Raw genomic sequence first — 22274 nt, forward strand, 5'->3', positions numbered from 1 at the left:
AAGGAATAGGGTAAATTATGTTAACCAACAAGCTTGTACAGGCTGAGGTGAGTGACAGCTCGAAACAACCATCATACGAAATGTCAACTTTCAAAAGCACAGGGTATCCTAGGCCACCCGTACCAGAATTCTATCGGTTGTCTCAAGTTGGACAAAGTCAAAGACGATGGAGATGATGGCCCCAAGGAATCCGGATTGCATCTACTCGAACCCTCATCCCCGGCCCCTTTGATGGGCAAAAGGGGGGTCCTTACTTTAAACTTCAGGGCCTCGGTTTATAGTCAAAATTTGAAAAAGTACCATCAACATCGGGGATCACTTATAGTTTTAACCTAAATCGACACCAAGAAATCCAAAATCGGACCTTGTGTTCAAAATACTGACCTCTGAGAGTGGGACAGAGAGGACTCCGCTAAAAATGCTACCTTACTTAATTGACGTATAGGCTCGGGAAAAAGATGTTTGCATTTGTAATCAATCTATGGAATCCGAATTTGACCGAATTAAACCGTCATATAAACCATAGAGACTTCGCGAATGGGGCACGGGGGACCCTAAACTTGTTAAATTTACTTGTTCAGGATCCTCCCGTTCCCCATCAGCGAAGCCTCTAGGGGGCTACCAGACCGTCAAATTTTAACCCCTCGAGTTCGATCACCCGATAAACACATTTTTTTCGAGCCTCTACGTCAATCTAGGGAACTAGTATTTTTTGGAGGTTCATCCCCTATCTTTAGGGGTTGGTATATTGGATTTGGGTCGGCCGATTAAAACGGATGGTGTCAGTATAGTTTGAAATCCTCTGTACTCCCAGATTTACGATGGTATGATTTCAAACTTTGACATTCACCTCGCGCCTGATGCGAGAACCCCTCCCCCCCTTTTACACATCAGAGGGGGCCAGACTTGCTCATTGACGATGAAATTCGGATTCTTTGGGGTGAATTTCCTTCCTCGACCTCATCTAAAACAACCGAGAAAAAAACCTGGCACGGATGACCCAGGACACCCTGTATACGCATACTTGAACGACATTAAGTAGAATCTAAAGCGATTTATTTAATAAAGCTGTCAACTTTTGGATAGGGATCTAACATACTAAGTAATCAAATAATGTTTGATGATCCTCAAATTATACGATGTAGGGGTATAATTTTTCTTGAATGGCGTCCATTTTTACAGACCTGTTGATTAGATACCCCAAATAGTCAAAGATACAATAGGGATTGAGAATTAAATTCAACCCACGGATAAACAGCAACTACATCAATATTAATCAAAAATTTTAATGGTCATAAAAATAATTCTTAGGTAAGGCTGATTTTGTATTTCTCTACAACATACAAAGTTTACTTCCATTAATGATCGCTCTTTGGTACAGTTGACTCTTCCAATGACCGCCCCTGAAATATGTACTTCAAGTCCTAGTCAAAACTGATCTTCTATATGTATAGGCCGAAAAGGGGCAGCCTTTTGTTGCAGACACTGCTCTAGTTAAACACATTCCAATCCCCAAATAAATTAAATTGCATTTGACCGTCGCGCGGTTGTCAAACCATAAGGAAAGTGGATAAAATTTTGCATTGACACATTCAAATAAGACCGTACTCTGCTTTGGCAACCCTGGTCTGTAATTAGATTCTTCACCATTTTTGCTGCCCCTCCAACCCCCCCCCCCCCATTTCCGACAGTGATAAAACCTCCGTTCACCGCGATCTTTCTTTCACGGTAGTTCATACATCTAGAACCTAGTGCGTCGTCAAACGGCTCTCCTCTGAAGATTCGCAGAAAAATCGGGTAAATACTGATAGGTACATTATAATATCATAATTCCTAGGTCTAAAATTTACTTTAATTAAAACTAGATTGACTCATCTCACCAAGACTCTTAAAATACAGTAAGCTAACCGTGATTTAGAAAGATGGACATATTACTGATAAGACTTCACGTTGGGGGTTCTACTTACCCGACGAACATTTTTTGATGGATCAAATCATCTGATGTGACTTTAGGATTTACTTAGATATCATCAAGCAAAAAAAGTCTGCTTAGTTGTGAGGGCACATCGACGGTGAAACTTCCAAACCACGTATCTCAATTTAGGACGTCGCAGAAGTCCTTTCTTATTTAATTAAATGGAAAACCACTGAACGGCATTCCTCAAAAAGTGCCGTGATTTTTCACCTCATGTGCGAAGAAAATTCCGTAAAAACTTGAAGGACTTATGTTGATTCTTTTTCCTTCGAAAAAATAATATAACAGTGCAGATTATAAAACATCGCAGACGAGATACGTGCTTTGGTAGTTTCACTGTCAACATATGCCATTTTCAAAGCGTCACTCGACATCGGGACAAGCGATTAGAAGAGATTAGCCATGGAATCTTTAGATTATAAATGGAAATTTTACAAAAAAATCAATGGAACATTTTTTAAACTTTGACGTTTTGTATTAACGAAAATATGTGCTTTTTAAGTTTCCACATATTGTCCAACCTCTCACATCGACTCGCTCCACCATGCATTGGTTTTGATGGACTTAGCTTGCTTGATGACATCTAGGGGAGTTAGAAATGCTTATCCGTTTTTTCGATATTTAAAGACCAGTCTTTGAATGACAGAGGAACGATAGCTTTGAACACGCCTCCATTAGTCTGTTAAGTCAGCCTCCACTTTTTCGTGTTAATTTTAGAGTCTCTATACTTTTCTGTAGGATTTTTTCATAATCTATAAAGTGAGGAGTATCATAAACATCTTTATCTTCTCTTTCACGCCCCTTCCCCATTTTTAGACGCTCTGAATTATTTTAATAGAGACAAAAGATAATTACGATCTTTAAACAAGCATACTTGAGCTAAAAGTATCAGTGTTTACCGGATCTAGCCCCCGACTTACTCCCAACATAACACTTTGCAGAAGGGAATTGGCAAGGTAAAATTGCTTTTTGGGTGTGTTTGCATGGAATTTGTTGTGTCTAATATACTTTTAATGCATTTATCTACTTCCGAAAAGAGAACTGAACCGCTTCAGACGACTGTTCTCGACGATTTCAGACGATTGAAATTATTTTTGAGATTTCTAAAATTATTCATGCATTGCATCCTTGTTATGAGACGAACTCTCGTAGCCAAAGTATGATATGTGATACCTATCAAAATATATATTACACACATATATATATTACATATACCGCATTTTGATAAAGTATTCGATACATGTTGAATATTTACTTACCGATGATATCCAAATGATACGTATCTAATGCTAGTATTTTGGCTACTAGAGTGTAGGAATGATAACAAAACCTCTTTCATCAATGCTATGTCATAACGAGTACTCGCTCTATAAGAGGTAAAATGGATTAAGATAGTCATGCGTTGATAACTATTAAAACTTGCTTGATTGCTCTTGCATCAATTTAATGATTTATTTACTAAAAATGTGCAACGGTTTTGCATTTGAAACTTTTTTGACTGAGAAATTGATCTCACTCAATTTGACGTAACTAAGCTTTGATATTGAAATGTTTAATTCGATAGATGTGATGCTCGGAAATTTTTGAAAACTTCATTGAAGTATAATACTAACGGTGTGGTCTTTAGCCTTTAGGCTACTTTCATTTTGTACCAGGTAGCGCTCCTTGAATCAGCATTTGTATCAAATAGTTTTCGCACTACAGTCGGTATGTAGATGTCCGTTGCTATGAAATTTTAATCTCTGATTTTTCCGAGTGTCATGAAAAAAAAAAATTAACAGAGGAATACAAATGGGCCTCTTGCAATGTGCGATCATTTGCAAATTGATGATTGATTCCAATGGATATTTATTGCCAACTGACAATAAATTTCAAGGCTGCCAGCTTAAAACTTTTGCACTATGATTTTATCTGAGTGAAAAAAAAAAAATTAAACGGTTCTAGAGTACTTGATAATTGCGCAATGGACCAGTGGACAAGGTACGAATTTTAGCGTTCTGATACATGTTTCACAACCAAAATTTCTCGTAAAACACGATGCGCACAACGAAAATTACCGAAATCAACCCCTTACGTAGATATTTAATGATTCTTGATACGTGAATTCAAACCACCCGCTCATGAAAACTCAATGCTCTACGTGACTCACATCGCGCGCTAAACGTTATCATGACAGTTTCTGCAATATAAAAATCTGGCAACCTCAATCTTGACGCTTTGGCTCAGCTATAGCAAGTTGTTTATAGTTTGAACAACACATGATGGGAAATGAACATTGCTCGATTGAGAAGCTTGCTGAAACCGTTGTAGTGCACGATTTGACTCACGTAGAGCTTTGAGTTTCTTATGAGCGGGCAGTTCAAATTCCTCGTAACCCATGTGAACTAAAAACGTTAATATCTTTGTTAGGAGTTGATTTCGGTAATTTTCGTTGCGCGAATCGTGTTCTACGTGAAATTCTGGCCAAGAAACATGTATCAGAATGCCTAAATTCGTACCTTGTCTAGTGGTCCATTGTCTGTCCACGGCCGATCCTATTGTATCAATTGTCATGCAGCGATAAGGCCCACACTAATTCTACCAGTTTCTTGCAAAGTTCAATGTGTTATAATTACAATTGCTTTAAGTTGAACGCACTCAAAAAGGTAAAAATGTAAAGTAATCCATTCACATGTCATAACCCAACAACTTTTCGAAGTGCGGAATCGCTGATATTTAAGGTCAAATTTGGTCTAGTATAGAACGAAAGAGACGAGACTACTGCGCGCAACATTTTGGGCTCCGAAGCCCCTCATATTGCCACCGCGGTTATGAAAAGGCGAACTCGTGCGTAATATGAAGAGGAATTGACGTGTGTCCCTTGCTGGGAGACAGTTACGGAGAATCTACGCGAGACTAAGCGACTGAATGTCAAAATCGAACAAATAATTTCAGACGATCCTGCGGACTGATTTTTGAAATTTATAAACAAATCCATAGACAAAGAAGACATAGGGAGCATGGAGCTATCCTATCGGTTGGAATGGATGGTTCCTATGGACTACGGGAGAGAATGATGTACTAACTGTAGCGCCTCTCGCGGATTGCCGTTAGTTAGTTAATTACGTACCTCCAATGTCCATTGCAACCACCTGCTTCCACCGGTAGGATCCCTCCATATCCTTTCCGTCTTCTTTGTCAATAGCTTTGTCTATCAATTTCAATAATCAGCCCGATGATGTATCGCGAAGCAGCGGAGAAGACCGCGTGAGAACCACAGGCGCACATTGCAGTCACTGAAAAAGAACTCCGGCCGTGGGAGCCGCAATTACGGGCTATATAAACATATCGTCCGTTCCGGGCTCAAAGGCCGAAAATTCCGGCTGCTGGAGCCGTAGCTTTGGCCTCTGATCCCGGAGCAATCGAAGCTACGCCTCCAGCAGCCGGAATTTTCGGCCTTTGAGCCCGGAACGGACGGTATGTTTGTCTATATAGCACGTAATTGCGGCTCTTACGGCCGGAGTTTCTTTTTCAGTGGTTTCGTGGGAACATACGTCGTGCGCCAGTTTAGAGGTGAACAGACCGCGTGTGGTAGGAAGACCAAGCTATTAAACCTTAAATGAGAGGAAGGGCCAAGCAGCACAAAACCCCGTGAAAATCATAGGAACCGTTTAAAATTGATAGAGGTATACATAACGATGGATTCCATTTTTGGATTTATGAATGGATTACATTTTGCAAAAAGGAACCACTATCTCTAGCTCTCCTATAAAAGCACATATCTGCATAGGGAAACCAATGGCATGTATGTTGTCTCTAAAATGGGCATGAAATAGTGGTTCCTTATTGCAAAATGTAATCCAAATCTGGTCAGATTTCTGCGTAATACACCGGACCCATAATGATTCATCATGAATAGTTATGTGAGAAGGAGCCGCCGTGGGTGCAGATGTGACGTCGGGGTCGGGACTACTACCCCAGCTTTATTGATATGCTCGCTCGTCACACGCACACATGCTGCGGCGATATCTTCGGCTGAAATTAGTGCGTCGAGCCGATTGTGCTAAATTTAGAAACTTACTTTTACCGAAGATCGCAGCAAGTTTGCCTTTAAGATCGCGTCGGGAATCGACACAAATCTATATTTAAGAAAATAAATGAAATAGAAACAAGTCTTATTTTGTGGAAAATTTGGACTACATTTTGCAATTTGGAACTATAAATTCTAGCCCGGTTTAAAAAGAACGTATGTACCATTAGTTTCCCTATGCACATAAGTGTTTTTTCAGAAGAGCCAGAATTTATAATTCCAAATTGCAAAATGCAGTCCATTTCATGTAGTGGCGAGGCGTGGATGATCGACTATCGATATTTTCCCATTCGAAGCTATGGCAATGAATCGATTATTAAGGGCTTTCAATAGCATCCAAGCAAACAATTGTACTGGAAGATGCCTCCGTTCTTTGTCAATAGTCACCAATCATTCAAAAGACTCCCTCACAAATCGTCTGGATGATTATAAATAGAGGAATTTTATTTTCAAGTATCCAAAAAAGGTATTTTTCAATTTCACATAAGGTTAGTGCCAGGCAAGACTATAAGTGCTTTCCTCTTAATCATTTCGAAGTTACTTTATGGACACAAACCGAACAAATGTAAAGGGTATAGACATTTACAAAAAAGAGCGTCATTATACTTAAAAGTACACTTCTCATTCGCTTCCTAACGGAAAACACCTCATAAGGCTTTTCAGTCTGAAATAACGTCAATTTTTACGCACTTATGGCTTTCTCAGAGGTCTCATTAATGTGCAAATAAGACTAATTGTGCTGCTTTAGCTGAATCGCTGATTTTGGGACCTCGATTTCGAAAATTTGAGAGTTACGGTTCAACCGCTATCACGGCAGGTTTGATCCTGCGTCACGAACAAACATGATATAAAATTTTATAAAATTTCGTTACCCACTTGTGGCGAAATTAATCAATTAAGACGCGTTTCGGAGCTTATAGCTCCATCATCAGTCAACAGCGATCTCACTGAGGATTGATGATTCACTTACAAGGGAGTAACGAAATTTTTTAAATTGTTTCATCATAATTGACTTGTGCCCCCCCCCCCCCCACGACGTTTCTACACGAACCAACATTTTCATTCGGTAATTAGTCAAAACGGATTTTTCTCGTAAACGCATAGCTGAGTGCTCTCTGTACGCGCATCATGAGTTATGTGCTTAAGGTTAATTATTTTGCCTGAATTCCTGTGCTTCAGATCTAAAACTGTTTCGATTTCGTGACGGGAATGTTCCATGTTCATGTAATGCCATTACAAGTTAAGCTGGCGATTTCCTGACGAAGCAACCCAACCCACGCTCTTGTAAAATAATATGGGTCGACTCGCGAAAAAGCAGTGAGACATGGTGACTCGGGAGCAGTCAGGAAGCGCAGGGCGTGAAATATAGGCTCCGAAAAAAAAACAGCATAAAAAAAGGGAGAAAGAAACACGGCCCCAGGCGCGAGATACACGCGGGGCCGGAGGGGCGTTCGGAAAATTATGAGCAAATTAGGAGCGCGTCAGTGTCAGTCTTGAACCCTGCCGTCAAGTTTTGCGAAATTTTTGCAGATTTGGCACCGCCGAGGCAAAATCGAGTAAGAGAATAGGGTTACCGTTGGAGATAGACGCTTTCTGCTCGGAGGATCGGGACTTCTCAAGTCTGGCATCCGCGCGACTGCTTCGGGAGCGCTTCCAAAAAACCGGCGAGCACACGCGTCGCGGATGCCGACCGGAGCGCGGAAGAGCGGGATTCCAGAGTGAAATTTGTTGTTTTTCGCACCGGCTGGCAAGGAGACAAGTGTGGGGGCGCCAGAGGGGATAATCAAAATAAAAATAAAGGTTAGTGTGGGTATCACATTATGCTGGAGTTCCACCTATTCGCCCGAACGGGGGCGCCTCCCCCACCCTCGCTTTCCCCCCGGCCCGACACCAACAAAAATATAGGTTCGCTTTTAATTTTACGCGCCGTTTTTTACTTTTTCTTTTTGAGTGTGACCCCGTTTTTACATTGTCCTCGCGTCTGATTTCGACGCTCTGACTCGCGCATACGGCCTCGACTCGAAACTTTAGACCGTGCGTAGTGGACTTTTCCGTTGACGTTATCGTGTTAGGAAAAGGTGCAGACGCAAGAGCGGAGTCGGACTCAAAGGCAAAATAGAAAATACGCTTTAAGTTCAACGAAGAACTTTTTTTTTTGGGGGGGGGGGGAGGGGCGTAGGTCATCGCGGCATCAGTTGGGGGCTGAGATTTCACGTTAAAATTCACGTGAAATTAAAATGCAATTTCGTGAAAAATAACCTGAAATATCAAATTCTTATTTTTCATGAGATTTTCCAGCTCGGAGAGGGTGCGAATTCTCTTGGCTCCTACTCTATTGCAGCGCCTGCCACATGAAAGAAAATACCTGATGAAATTTTTTGTTCTCACGAGTGAGAAATTTTGCGAAGCTTTATAAGTTACATCCTTCCAAGCACTTCAGCTTGGAGCATTCTGGTGTCATACAATATTTAAGTCCGGCACGGGCTTGGTACTTTTGCTGATATTTTTTGCTAATATTTTTGCCGACCTTTAGCGATTCAAATTTTAAAATGTTCAATTAGGTCATCCACTTATAAACGCGTAGTGCATGGTGTTTAAAAACGGATGGTGAACCGTGGTAATAAGAAGGTTCCATCCTTACAACCATGCACAATTCAAAGTTCATTATCAAAGGGGTCAATAAAAAACGACAAAATAAAGTAAATGTCACCAGGTCCCTACAACCATCGAGAGAAATCGTAGCATGACGAGAAATCGAGTATGGATCTTAGTTTTTCTCCCATTTTTGAATGCTTCGACCTGGGAAAATGTTTTCGCGAATATTTTTGGGTATATGATTTTTGCCTGACATTTTCCCCATTAGCTAGCCGCAGATACATTGGTTAGGAAATCTGGGGCACATTGCCCTCTAAAGACCTGGATTAAAAGTTAGCGCGGCGAATTATATGTAATCCATAAACCCTGGCGAAAATAAAATAACCGGGCGGCCGCATTGTCACCGGACTGGATGAGCCCCGGGGTGCGGGAGCGCGGGGGAAAACAACAGTGAAAGAACCGAGTGGCAGGGATTATTTTCGGTCGAGAAATGGGAACGTTGGCAGTTTTGAGCGCGGCAGAATGCTAAGATGCTAAGTAGATGCGCTAATTATAGCTGGGCAATGGCAGCGAGCATGGACCGAACAGTGGAAATAGAATGACGGCTCCATGGCGGCCGGCGCGGCACGGCGCGGCGGTCAGCGCGGAATGCGCTATGATTGACGCCCGCCAAGACAAAAGTGCCAATTGTCAACGTACTACGAATGCGAAAGCCCCACCTCGAGCAGGTAGTTCTGAGGAGATATCCGTTGCGACTGGAGTCCCTATATAGAGAGAGAGTTAAGACAACGCGGCTCATAGATGTCACAAGCGGGAATAAAGATTACACAAATTGAACGTTTTTCGTAATCTTTGATCAACTCACTCTCGAATTTCTGTATCCGTTCCTTCTCTCATTCCGTTTGTTCCTTGCTGTTCCCTCGATTCGCCGGTCCGTTCAAGTTTATAATCATTGTAATCGGCGAAAATCATGGGAAAATGTAATTTTTATTCCCGTTTGTGACATCGTGGAGGCCTCAAATACGGGAACAAATCAGAAATGGATTCGTATTGTCTTTACACTCAGTATATAGGGACTCTAGATGCAACGATCGTGGTCCATCGAGTTTTCCGGCTCCCTTCTATCTTCGCCGGCTCTTCATGTCTATCGGACCTACTATTGAAATCGATAGACAAAGCTGTCTCTCGTGTCTCTTTTTGATGGATAGCCCTAACAGCACGAATGGCCCAGAGAGCTTTCAAAGAAATTTAAAAAGTGAGCTAGGGGTCCGAGGCTGCTACGCGGCCGTCAACCGCTGAAGGAACTACACGTAAAAAATCGTAGAACAACCATGTTCAAGTTTTTTTAAGAGATGAATGGATTCAAAACCCGACGGGTATACTCGAAAAAAAGCGTACATTTATCTCTGATCACAACGTTATGCACCACTTTTAAGTTTTATTTTTAATAAATGTTTTTAAATAGCTACACACAGTTTTTCTGAAAAGTTTCCGCTTTACCTAAATGGTCTCAAATAGAAGTATCGAAAATTTCGACGCGATATTTTCGTTCGTTCTAATTTCTTTCAATGTAATAATAATAAAAAAAACAATTAAATATCATCCGAGTTTCTGAATTGTTACTATGAAAATACATATTTTCCCTTTAATTATGGTAAAAACTGGAGCAAAAATTCAAAAATGATGAAACGCAGTCCTACAGAATTGGGCGCTAATATGTGTCTCACGCCAACTGACCGACTAAACTGCGTTTGGCGCGAAGCAAGAAGTATTCATGTTGTCTTGTAGGCGCTAATAGGTATGGGCTTTACGCCGACCGCACTGTTTGGTGTAATGCGTGAAGTATTCATCAAGTCTTGCAGGCGCTAATGTACGTTTAACGCCGCCGGCCGCATTGTGTTTGGCGTGATTATTCGAGCTCGCGTAATAATCGCGAACTAGAATAATCGCGGCATCGAATAATATAGAGCTTAAGAGGCCTATGTTAAGTTTCAACGCCGTATGAGCATTCCAACGTTGCTTTGTTTCTCCCGATTAAATATTGTTTTCCGAGAAAAGTTAAGAAAGTCCTTCATAATTACGATCATGATTCAATCTTTTCACTTCATTTATCATCAGGAGGTAAGACATCGATGATTTGTCAGCAAACTAACCTAAACTAGCGTTTTTCCAACTGTTTCCTGTTTTGCCAAACTTCCGAATTAACTTCATTTTAAATTCGCGCATTCTTATAGCAGATGTTAAGGTTTCTATTCACGCAATCCTTGTGCCTTTTTCGTGCAGTCCTCATACATTTTCTTAGAGCTTTCGCGCAATCCTGGATTGACGGGCTATATCGTCGAATAAATGTTGGTGTTCAAAGAACTGTTCATAGAATAAACAAGTCTTATCTTGATCCCAAAAATCGATACCTATGGTATAGCGCATTAGCTTCTGGACCCCTTATGAGATGCTGCATCAGTCGGAGCAAAAAATGTATATAATCTGTACACAGGAATATTATAGTGAATAATGTAACCCCATGAATAAGTTTTACGATAATGGAAGTAATGGGCATCGGCATCCGATGTGTGTAATCAAATTTTTAAATCTTAATTATTATACGTACATACGAGCCACTTTCACAGCGCTCTCTGGCCCTCTGCAACGCCTAGCCGCCTCAGTATTCTGTCCTCCCAAAGCCTCGGGGCGTTGATACTCCTTCGTCTCATTTAAAACCCCCTGTCGCCACTCTTTCAGTAGAAGATTCAAATTAATCATCATGATTACCATCTACGATTATCAAATCGTTATCAAATGCCACTCATTCTTGATTATGCGGGTTAGTTCAACTTGGTCACTGCTTAAGAAAAATTTGACAAAATTCTCTTTGACCTTGCCAGACTTGAAGTTTTTGTGTGATTGACCACTACGTTAACAATTAGACGGCCTCGATCGAATTTCGTCATTGATAGGTGTTACGTGAGCAGCATCTCCGAAGTTTGATGGGTGTATAAACGATCTGTGTGAAAATAGTTAAGGTTTCCAAAGGGCATTACTGATTATTAAAACCTGAAAAGAAGCGTGAAATCAAAATTTCTGAGCGTCGGAGAGAGAACAAACTTGATAAATCTGCGTAAGTTGGCCAGAATTGAACAGTTTTGAAAATATTTGATCACTTGGCAACCATGCCTTCCTTCGAATGCTCGCAATATGCACGAGCATGTACTTGGAGCCTTCCCAAATTTCTGATCATGACAGCAGACTACGTGCTATGATTCTTCCTCTCCGTGCAGAATTTCCATAGAGTTATCCAAATTTCTTGGAAATGTAGCATCCTTGCTGAGAGTCGGAGTTGACGCTATGACTATGGCTGCCCCTTCCATTAGGAATGTGAAAATTGCACGTTTCGATAGCGGAAGATAATTTGAGAGTCAGATTTGCCACCTCCCGTACCTTCATGCAAGAAAAATGCACGACTGGTAAAATTGTGGTAAATTACAACATATTTAGGAGAGGGACCGTTTCGTTTATCTGTTACGAATCTTCCAGAGTCAGTGCAGAGTCAGTGCGCACCACGACTCATTCCACATGTGGCCCATGAATTAGTGATGAGTAAAAATGCACCGGTGCATCCGGATGCATCGCTCGTAACAGAGTTGGATGCATGATAGCTACACTGCCGTGATAAGGAAAAACGCCGTATGAACCATCAGGCGTTGCCAAATTTCCTTCGATAAAACACAAATTTCCTGGTGAACTTATGAATATTTTTCTTCCAATTTTTCAGGGAATATTCTTTGTATTTTAATCTAAAGTTCCTGAAAATGTCAAGGAAAAATATTCATAATTTTTCTCATAAACAAACATTTCAGCAAAGGAAATTTGGCAACTCTCGAATGCTCATACGGCGTTTTTCCTTAGCACGGCAGTACAGGTGACGTCATTTTCAAAAAGCGACAACCGCGTTATTATCTAAGGAGAGGACATAGCGTCTGAGAGGATATACCGTAAATATCCTACCGTAAAAATCTACTTTGCGCGGGTCAGCGTCACTGATCGATTGAGATACTGACAACAACGATTACCAATGGTGAAAATTGGCTTAAATGTAATCCGATGATAGACAGATGATCTGGACGAAGATGAGCGCCCCCTCAACTCCAGCTCGCGGCTGAACGCGAATCCGGGCGAAAAGAGGAGGGGCGGAGGGGAGGGGCTCAGGGTGTTGCGTGGAGCCCCGCCCCGCTGATGGGCCGCCGGAAAACAAGCCTAGATTTGGACGTCGAATGTGAATATGCCACTGCTCTTCCGTCTATTTTGGTCATGTTTGATGTCATTAAAGTCTTGCGGCAGCGTTGCCGCTTGTGAAATCAAATAAACCCACCTTTTACTGCTTACTCTCTAGGAAAGATGGAGCTCGGAGAGAAATGGCAACACTGCTTGTGATTCCCGCGCTTCCCAATGTTGCCATTTTCCCTCGCCGAAACCGCGGATCGCCGGTGCCGGGAGTCGACCCACGCGACTGGCTCGGGGTGCTCATCAAAATTCTTGGATTTTGTTTCACTTTCCGCTAAACACCCACACTTCACAGTTTGGGTTATTTCTCTGTGAAAACACCCGAGTGTTTACTTCCGTTGTGACGCTGATTTATACCTGTAGCCGTCCTTGCAGATCTAACAATAAATACGCGAAAAATTCGCAAGGGTCGTGTTAAGCGTTGCCAATGAGGGGAAAATGTGCCGTCCCTTGAGATTGGCCTCTTCAAGAATATCTCGAGGAATTTCTGCGGCCTGTTGAAGTCATGTGCCTCTCACTGTAGATTTTATCGACTTCCTCTGGCGTTCGGTTCGAGAGAAACTTCAAGTCATATTCCAAAAGGCGTACCAAAAAAATTTGAAATATTGTTTACAGTGATTCTTGCCAGAAAGTAAACAAATATCGATATATCGAGCAAATTTTGCTGAAATGCGAATTTGGCTTTTCACTTTTTGTAGAAACAAAGAAGCGAAAGTGTAGAAGCATACTTCAGCAGTCTATTGGCGAAAAATCTCCTCCAAAAACTTCAAATTAGAGGCAAATGAGACTTGAGGCGAAAATTACAGTTCGATTTGATTAATCGAATGCGATATTTCGCGTTTAGTTTTATTTGCCTCTAATTTAGAATTTTCGGAAGAGATTCTTCACCAATAGACTGCTGAAGTATGCTTCTATGCTGTCGCTTCTGTTTTTACAAATAGTGAAAAGCAAAATTTGTTCGATATATCGATGTTTGTTCACTTCCTGGGAGGAATCACCTTAAAGGTCTATCTTTTTTTTTCAAGTCAAAGGCAAAATTTGACTTTTCTCAACTTTTTCCAGCGGGAGACGTCTCTTTTGACACGATTGAAGCGGCGAAAATTGTCTGCTGTGCTGCGGAAGAACGTCGCATGAGCCCTCGGGCGCTGCCATATTTCCTTCAATAAAAACCCAATTTACTAGAAAAATCATTCATATGTTTCTTCAATTTTCTCAGACAATTTTTCTCGCAATTTCATCTAAAACGTCTAAAAATTTCAAGGAAAAGTACGCATAATTTCTTCAAAAATACATGTTTTATTATCCGGAGCAATTTGGTAACACTCGAAAGCTCATACGGCGTTCCTCCTTAGCGGGGCAGTATTTTGGCCTGTGACTTTGGCAACATTATAACGCGGATATTTATGAGGTGATTAATAAAAGCGACTTTGCGCCTCTCCGATCGGAGCGTCGCCGGCAAATAAATTTGCGTGCAACATTTAATAACCGTCTTGGATCTCACTAAACTTAAATCCGCTTAACGCCGCTTATTTATATCGAGGCCGTTGACCCCTCCGTCCCCGCTCCCACCCGCGCCAAACTCCTAAGCAAGAACCGCGTATCTCAAATGGGAACTCCACGCAGATGTGTTCTTTTGGCGTAGCGCGGCTGCGTTTTTCCACCCCACTGCCTCCTCAGGATGTAAGTCAATTAGAACTGCTTTGATAACTGCCATCTCCCGTTTATCTTGAGGCTCCGTCCATTTGCACTTGCATACGCGAGTAGTTCATACTGAAAGCGCTGCGAATGAATCAAAGTGGCTGGGTTCCCTGTAAACGAAAACTACACGACAGTGTAATCGTTCCGCTAAAAAGTCCGTAGCCTGGTGGCGTAAGGCACAAAAATGTTCCGTCGATGCTTTTCTATCCGTGCGTACAAGTCTCTTTTGAGTATCCATATCGAGCTCAGTGGCTTGGCGTGCTGAATTGCGATGTATCGATTTTTATGCCATTTAAATCTATGGAATAGGGTCGATAAACAGGGTGTTCGCAGCGAACACCTTAATAATCGATTCTTTATCATAGGTTTAAATGGCGAAACAATCGATACATCGCAATTCACGCCACCCCGCTGGAATCGAGCTGATATTTTGGAGACCTCACATTGGCTACCAAAGCAATACAAACGAACGAGTCAAAAATGTAGGTAGGCGATGTGATATTGCTTTAATCTTCGCCGAATGATAGCTGATGAAAGTGGCGCCAAGTAGAATGCATGATTATGCTGAACCGCGGTCTCTCTAATCAAACGTAGATCCTCATCCTTTTTTACACGGCAATTCACATAGTGATATCCTTGAAAGACATTTTGTACGAACAGATATTATCGTGAAATATTGCATGGTTTTCCTCAGTTTTACTCCACTCCAGTGGCGTGGCGTGCTTTGCGATATATCGATTGATCTGCCATTTAAACTTATGGCAAAGGATCGATAGACAGAGTGTCCGCAACGAACACTTTAATAATCGATGCTTTAACACAGCTTCAAATGGGACAATATCGAAAATGGATCATTGACGCCTCGCCACACAATGGATCGAGTTTATAGGAGAAGTCGGACACAATTTGGAAACTTTAAGAGCTTATAACTACGCTTAAACAAATTTTTGAGGTTCTGAGAGTGGTCCCACTGGTTTCCTCGTAAAATTTTCTTCTAGGAGCACCCCTTATAATTTAAAACGTGACGGAATAAACATCAAAATTTGCAGTTTTGGTCCTAAATTCTATGTCCACTCTCTCTAATTGACTCGATCCACTGTGCGCCACTGCTTCACTCGTCTTTGAGCCAACGTAATTGAAATCAATTGTTTGTTTTTTATGTTACAGAGAGACCTGTTCCATAATAATTGTTGCCGCCCATTATAACACGTAAACGAACATGCCGAAGCCCGTGAAACAGGAGGGCGAGGACCCAGATCCAACCCCGTACTTGTTCGTTTCCTTGGAACAGAAACGTATCGATCAATCGAAACCTTACGATGCTAAGAAGATTTGCTGGGTCCCCGATGAAGCAGAGGGTTTCGTTCTCGGAGAAATTAAGGCAACTAAGGGCGACTTGGTCACCGTTGGACTCCCCAGTGGCGAGGTAAACTTTGAAACGGGCATAATTGAGCAGAACATGTTGAAAATTATCGCCAGCGTTAAATTGTATACATCAGAGCTCTTGTGTAGTGAGATTACCAAATCCAGAGGAAAATATGTTTTTTTATAGATGAAAGAAAAATGAAAATTGAATTTGAAAAAAAAGAACTTTTTGAGCTGAATTCAAGAAAAAGTCATCTCTTTAAAACTAGCATTTTGGACACCTTTGTTGGAATGACAAAAAGGTCCATGATTCTGGAGGCTTAAACCTCTAATGAAAAAGTCTTCCCGAAGTCTAATATTTAATTCATTTCATGATGTTTGCAGTTCTTTAATAATCCTTTTTTACACATGAATGAATAGATTAGATCTCAATACATCCCTCCATTAAACATGAAATAAAAACATGTGTGTCAAAATACGCTAGTAATCATTGTTAATAATTAAAAATTCACATCGTATTAGAACTGCTAAGCAGGTTGCTAACAAAATATTGATAAACTTGTTCTCATTTTAACCATGTTCATATGTCAATTAATGTCTGAGCAGGAAAAAGTTTTCAAGAAAGATTTAGTGTTCCCGGTGAACCCTCCGAAATTCGAGAAAGTTGAAGATATGGCCGACCTGACCTATCTTAACGACGCCAGCGTGCTGCACAACTTAAAACAGAGATATTACTGTAAATTAATCTACGTAAGTTATCACTTAATTTTATACTTGGATTTTATTTACTTGGATATTTTATTAATCATATGTTTCTTTTTTGCACAATTTAGACGAAGGATTTCAAGAAGGATCAAGTGGGACAGGTTAACCCACCGAAATACGAAAAATGCGAAGATATGTCTAACTTAACCTACCTTAACGATGCGTCTGTCTTATATAACTTGAAACAAAGATACTATCATAAACTCATTTACGTAAGTCTATCAAGGCCCCGCATCCGGTAGAGTAGATGGTCCACGCACTTTTTGCCAAATTCCTCCCGTGTTTTTGACTGCTTGTTTTATTACATTTTCAAACCTCCCTCATTTTCTTTTTCTAAAAAATCCTCCAGTGTCAGTTCAGAAAAGCTTGGCAAGCGTAGATATTTGCAGGCCTTAAGCTTCAATAAGTAATTGGTTACAATTAATTTTCACTGAAAAGTATCAGTAGAGGAAGGAAGCGCCATTACACGTTAAGTGCAAAAAAAAAGCTTCTCTTAAATCACATTTGTAAACAAGAGACTGAATCAATTTCAATAGAGATGGGTTCTAAGACGCTGGAGGATTAGCTGTATCTTTCCCTGTGTTTGTTGCTTTACTTCCCTAGCTCATTGCATACCTTAATGTACCTATTTTATGTTTCCATAATCTCATCATCCAACCAAAAAAGAAGCCCTCCTCACCCTAGCGTATAGCTGAATACATCTCACCCGTTAAAAATTCCATTACTTGTTCGGATAAATCATCGTAAAATCATGCGAGATATCCGACCCAGACTTGAGTCAAGGAATGAGCTTCTACGTCCAGGAACACTGCAATTGAGTTGCCGTAGTTTCTGTTTGAAACTGATGGACTACTCTCATTTGACACAGAATTGAAAAATACACCTACATCCTACAAATCCACCTTCGCCCTTCCTATCCAACCGCTTTGCTGTCATGCGATTTAGCTTCTCCAAAGAAGGATAATTGAAACTATTGGAGAAAAAAATTGAAATCGTTTAGAAAACTGTATGAGGGCCGACTGAATTTCTACTAAGTGGAAAAGCGGTAGGTCCTCTAAGATGTGGGGGGAAAAATGGAGATGAAAGAGATATTTTATCAAGTATCAGTTTTCCTTTACTCCTGATTTCAACATTTTGGAGGCAGCTTTGATCTGAGCATGATGGTTACCGCATTTCTTATCAGTGCTCTCAAAAATAATAAAGTATTCCAGCCCCCTGACCGCTTCTTGGCCGAACACTCCCGAAGCGTTTCGCGCCTCAGGTGTTATGCGTTACTCTCAGTGGCGAGGCGTGAAAGATCGATTATCGATATTACCTCATTTGACGCTATGGTAAAAGATCGATTTATAAGGTGCTCATCGCCAACACCCTGTTTATCGATCCTTTTCCATAGAATTGAATGACAGGTCCATCGATATATCGCAAAGCACGCCACGCCACTGGTTACTCTTATGATTTTATATTATAGAGTAAGATAAATGGAAAAGCCCCTCTGAAGATTTTAAACAAAATAGCATTTTTCTCACTTATTCAATGAAAAATATCACATGGAAAAAACGCGGAGAAAAATTTAAAAACAAGTCACTTTATGGAACTCACTCAAACATTGAACGTTTTAAATCCTAAAAAAATGTATGCCCATAGAACTTTGCGACGTTTTTTCATTGTTAATTTTTAATGAAAACCGTTCATTAATTTTTTTTAAATTTTCGCCCGGAAAAATCTTTTATATCAAGAGCTGAACGGAACTTTCGAGAGATTAAAAATCTTCGGTTTTCATTTTGAGAGCGAAAGTGAGGAAAAACACGAAGGGGAAAGCATACGAAAGTTCCGCCTAGTTCAATTTCATCAATTTCAGTGAAATTCATAGCCTTTTGCTAGGTTAGGCATATTTTTTCCCATGAGAGCACTGCCTTCACTAACTCCTCCAACTAGGTTGACTAACTTCATGTGTAAACTATTCCTCTGCTTTTTTTGGCCTCGGATCAGACACGTGCCCGCGAGGAGCCAGCCGGAAACTGTGCAAAGGTGCAAAGACCACCGACCACAAATGCCGGTCATAGACATCGCATTCCACATTATTTCACACCATAAGGATTACCACACTTGGATTCCTGATCAAGTCATCTCCGTGTTTGTCATGTTTTAAGAAATCCTACTTCACTGTCACTCAACTGACTACAATAAACTTAGTCAGCTTCATAAAAATAGACTGTTACAGATTTACGCCACACAAAGATTATGAATCATTCGATTTGAGACATTTCCTTTATCTATCTTTGCATCAACAGAATAGAGGTTGCGTTGATGTTTGGGTCATTGAGAAACATCTCTGTAGAAGTCGCTATGATGACGTAACGTCCGAAGCAGTCTATTTTGTCGCGCTAAGGAAGAACGCCGTATGAACATTTTGCCAAATTTCCTCTCAGAAAACATTTATTTTTTAAGAAAGCCATTTATATTATTCATCGTAAATTCAGACCCTTGAGATCAATGTACGAAAAATATTCTTTGAAAAAGTAGGGGGAAAATTCTCACCAATATTCCTGATAATCCGTGATTTGTCTGAGGAAATTTGGACGTCTGAAGGTTCATATGCCATTTTTCCATAGTACGGCAGTATTACCATTCCTGTTTGCGATTGTTTTAAGTCGTGTAGGATCGTCGGTCTTTAGTGACGATTTAAACTAGGGTATGAAGACCCCTCTTCATTTGAAAGTATGCAAAAGGGTCTCCCATCATCAAAAATGGTGTCATTTAATTAATCGGAAATATTCTCCCTCCAACTTGGATCGTTGCGTTTCCACACCGGTTATTTTCATGCCTGATTAAGAACCTGGCTTATTTCATCCAAAGGGTGGAATATTTCGCTTTTTTGTTCTGATTAATTTATAATTACGAGGGGGTTCTACTACTACAGCGTCCAAACTGTCCAGCCTAGAGAGAACATTTCCGCAGTGGCAAAGCGAATAACCTAGTATATTTTACTCCCGGCTGGATAAAATTATGGGCCCATATTAGGCTTCGAGTGAATGAAATTTTAATTACAAGTGTAAAAGATGAAAATACCGATGAGGTTATGTTACAACTTGGTTTTAGAACAAATTTTTGATTCTTGTTAAAATTATTTGTATGCAAAAATACTAACGCCACAGTCCTCTGATCCTACACGCAAAATACATCTTGCACATTCTTTTTCATTGTATGATAATTTCAACGCGAGTGTGTTAGTTTGCCGAACAACATTACTCGTAAATGTTACAGTGACCCCAGTTTTTCTCTAATAATTTCTAGTGTTGAGATTAGAGTCTGTAACTACAGAGAGTGGTTCTTCGACGGTGAAACTACCAAACCACGTATCTCGGTTTGCGACGTCGCAGACCTCCTGTCATACTTTATTTTTTAAATGAAAAACTACTTAACGTCCAGTCTAGAAAATTTCTGTGATTTTTCCTCTTCGTGCGAAGAAAATTCTGTGAAAATTTCGAGGAATGATATTGATTTGGTCTACTTCAAAAAAATAAAATGTGAGCGTAGATTTTTAAACACCGCAAACGAGATACGTGGTTTGGTAGTTACACCGTCGTCTTGGTTTTATGCGTGCAAACAAAGTATGTATGGACTTCCGCGATTACAGCTTAAAAAATACCATTCCGTCCGCTGCAACGGAAGGACAAACTGTTGTAGAATCCGTTTAGAAATTGCGTGCAAGATCAATAACGGAGGATAATGTGAAAATAAGGATAATGTCATGGTGGCGTGATACCAAAACGTTGCCAGCATATTTCGGTTCCCCCTTGAGTGTTAGTTCGGCAAACTTCCATAGTAGCTAATTGTACAGAACCATTTTCAAGATACCGTACTTATTTTCCAATGCATTGCTATGTAATAATATTTTTCCTTAGAGAGGACTGGCAAAAATGAACAAAGTCAGTGTAATAGTTTTAGTTTAAGTGTTTGCTGGAGTGATTTAAAAAAAATCCCTGACTGTTGAATGTATGACTGTTTCCCCAGTTGAAAACTTGAGGAGAAAATTGAAGAAAAATGATTCGCGTTGCTCGATCATGCCGGAGAATGTTTTTTTTTTTTTTAAATTTATTTATTTAAAAAATTGAACATGCTTGTTTCAATTTTGAGCTTCCTTCTGATATTTAGAATGAGAAGAAAAAAGTAATGAGAGTAATTTTACGAGAGAAAAATCTCACTTATAAAATAAATGTTTTACAAGGTTGGTTCTTCATCGTAAAAAAAAAAAAAGATCCGTGAGCCACATTTTAAGTTTGGTTGGCTGGAAAGTCAATATTCCTTTTGATATAGGTTTGATCGAGCAAAGCTCGAAGATTTTTCTAAACCACCCCCACCCCCCAAAACGAAAAAATCTCAACATTTTTTCGATGCATTTTTCAAAATCTGTACATTTCGCATGGGGCTTTCCTTTTTGCACGCATTGCACGGCTCGTTGCACAAGCTGAACCCCAGCTAAATCCAGGTAGAACCAGAAAGTCACATGGAAGTGATTTCTTGAATGGATGAATTCTTGGAAGATGAAGAACTTCCAGTTTTTTCATGTTATTATTTTTGCATTACCGCACACTGAAAAAAAAAACTCCGGCCTTGGACGCCGTACTTACGGGCTATTTAGAAATATCGTCCGCGTTCCAGGCTCAGAGACCGAAAGTTCCGGGCGTATGACCCATAGCAATCGAAGCTACGGCTCAAACATCTGGAATTTTCGGCCCCTAGAGCCAGGAACGGACGGTATGTCTGTATAACTTGTAACTTTTTTTTCAGTGCAGTTTCCGTCTGCAGAGTTGTTGATAAATTGTACCTACCATGAGTCTTAGTTCTTTCGTTTGGAAAAATGAGCTAGATTGAAGTCTTCAAAGCAGGTAGAGCATCGCATGAGAGGCTTGTTCACTGAAAAACCTCAATTTTAATAAACTTCAGACTACAATGGAATACAAAATTCATTAATGCATCTGATCTGCATAAGTTACTTTTATGCTTAAAAATTCATGCAGATATTTGCCAATAAGTAACAAAAACTCGGAGGTGTCTTACACCAACGACGAACAGTTTGATATAGTCACGTTTTATAAAAGTATAACGGCAAAAATGCGATGCTCTGCAAGCTAAATTCTGTCTAAGAATGTTTAAAAATTAATAATATACCCTTTAAATTGGACGTCAATATGCAAGAAGAGTTTATCTGCAATTGTTTTTTGTTGTTTCAATATGTTCAACTTCATATAAGTTTTGAACGGCAAGTGCGTATTGTATATTGTTACGTATATATTGTGCGCGTAATAAAGTGCACTCGTTGATATAGCATATTTTGATTATAGCTGAACGATGGCTGTAAACATAGCCAAAATGTTGATAAAAATTATTGTTGAGGAAAAAATGAGGAGAATCTTTTTTCTATTTACGATGTATTTGCATTATTAGCTCACATACAATATGAAATGCATACTTTAACCTATTTGCAATATTTATTTCTTATTCTTCCACTCGAAAAGCTGCGGCTCA

The 22274-nt window shown here is 40.2% G+C and overlaps 1 protein-coding gene across 50 annotated transcripts in view; it reads left to right on the forward strand.

Moving 5' to 3' along the window:
* Mhc (myosin heavy chain) overlaps positions 1–22274 on the forward strand; it is a 106292-nt gene that overhangs the window by 758 nt on the left and 83260 nt on the right. For 37 of the 50 annotated variants that reach the window (XM_072303202.1, XM_072303219.1, XM_072303232.1 and 34 more), the window contains exons 2-3: positions 15783–16041; positions 16814–16957. In XM_072303202.1, coding sequence (XP_072159303.1) covers positions 15835–16041; positions 16814–16957 — 351 coding nt within the window. In that variant the 5' untranslated portion in view covers positions 15783–15834. Of the gene's footprint in view, positions 1–1713; positions 1798–15782; positions 16042–16586; positions 16731–16813; positions 16958–22274 lie in introns of those variants that run through there. The other 13 variants (XM_072303241.1, XM_019062651.2, XM_019062649.2 and 10 more) reach the window with 2 other exon arrangements.

The sequence above is a fragment of the Bemisia tabaci genome, chromosome 1 (assembly GCF_918797505.1).
Source record: "Bemisia tabaci chromosome 1, PGI_BMITA_v3".
Classification (NCBI taxonomy): domain Eukaryota; kingdom Metazoa; phylum Arthropoda; class Insecta; order Hemiptera; family Aleyrodidae; genus Bemisia; species Bemisia tabaci.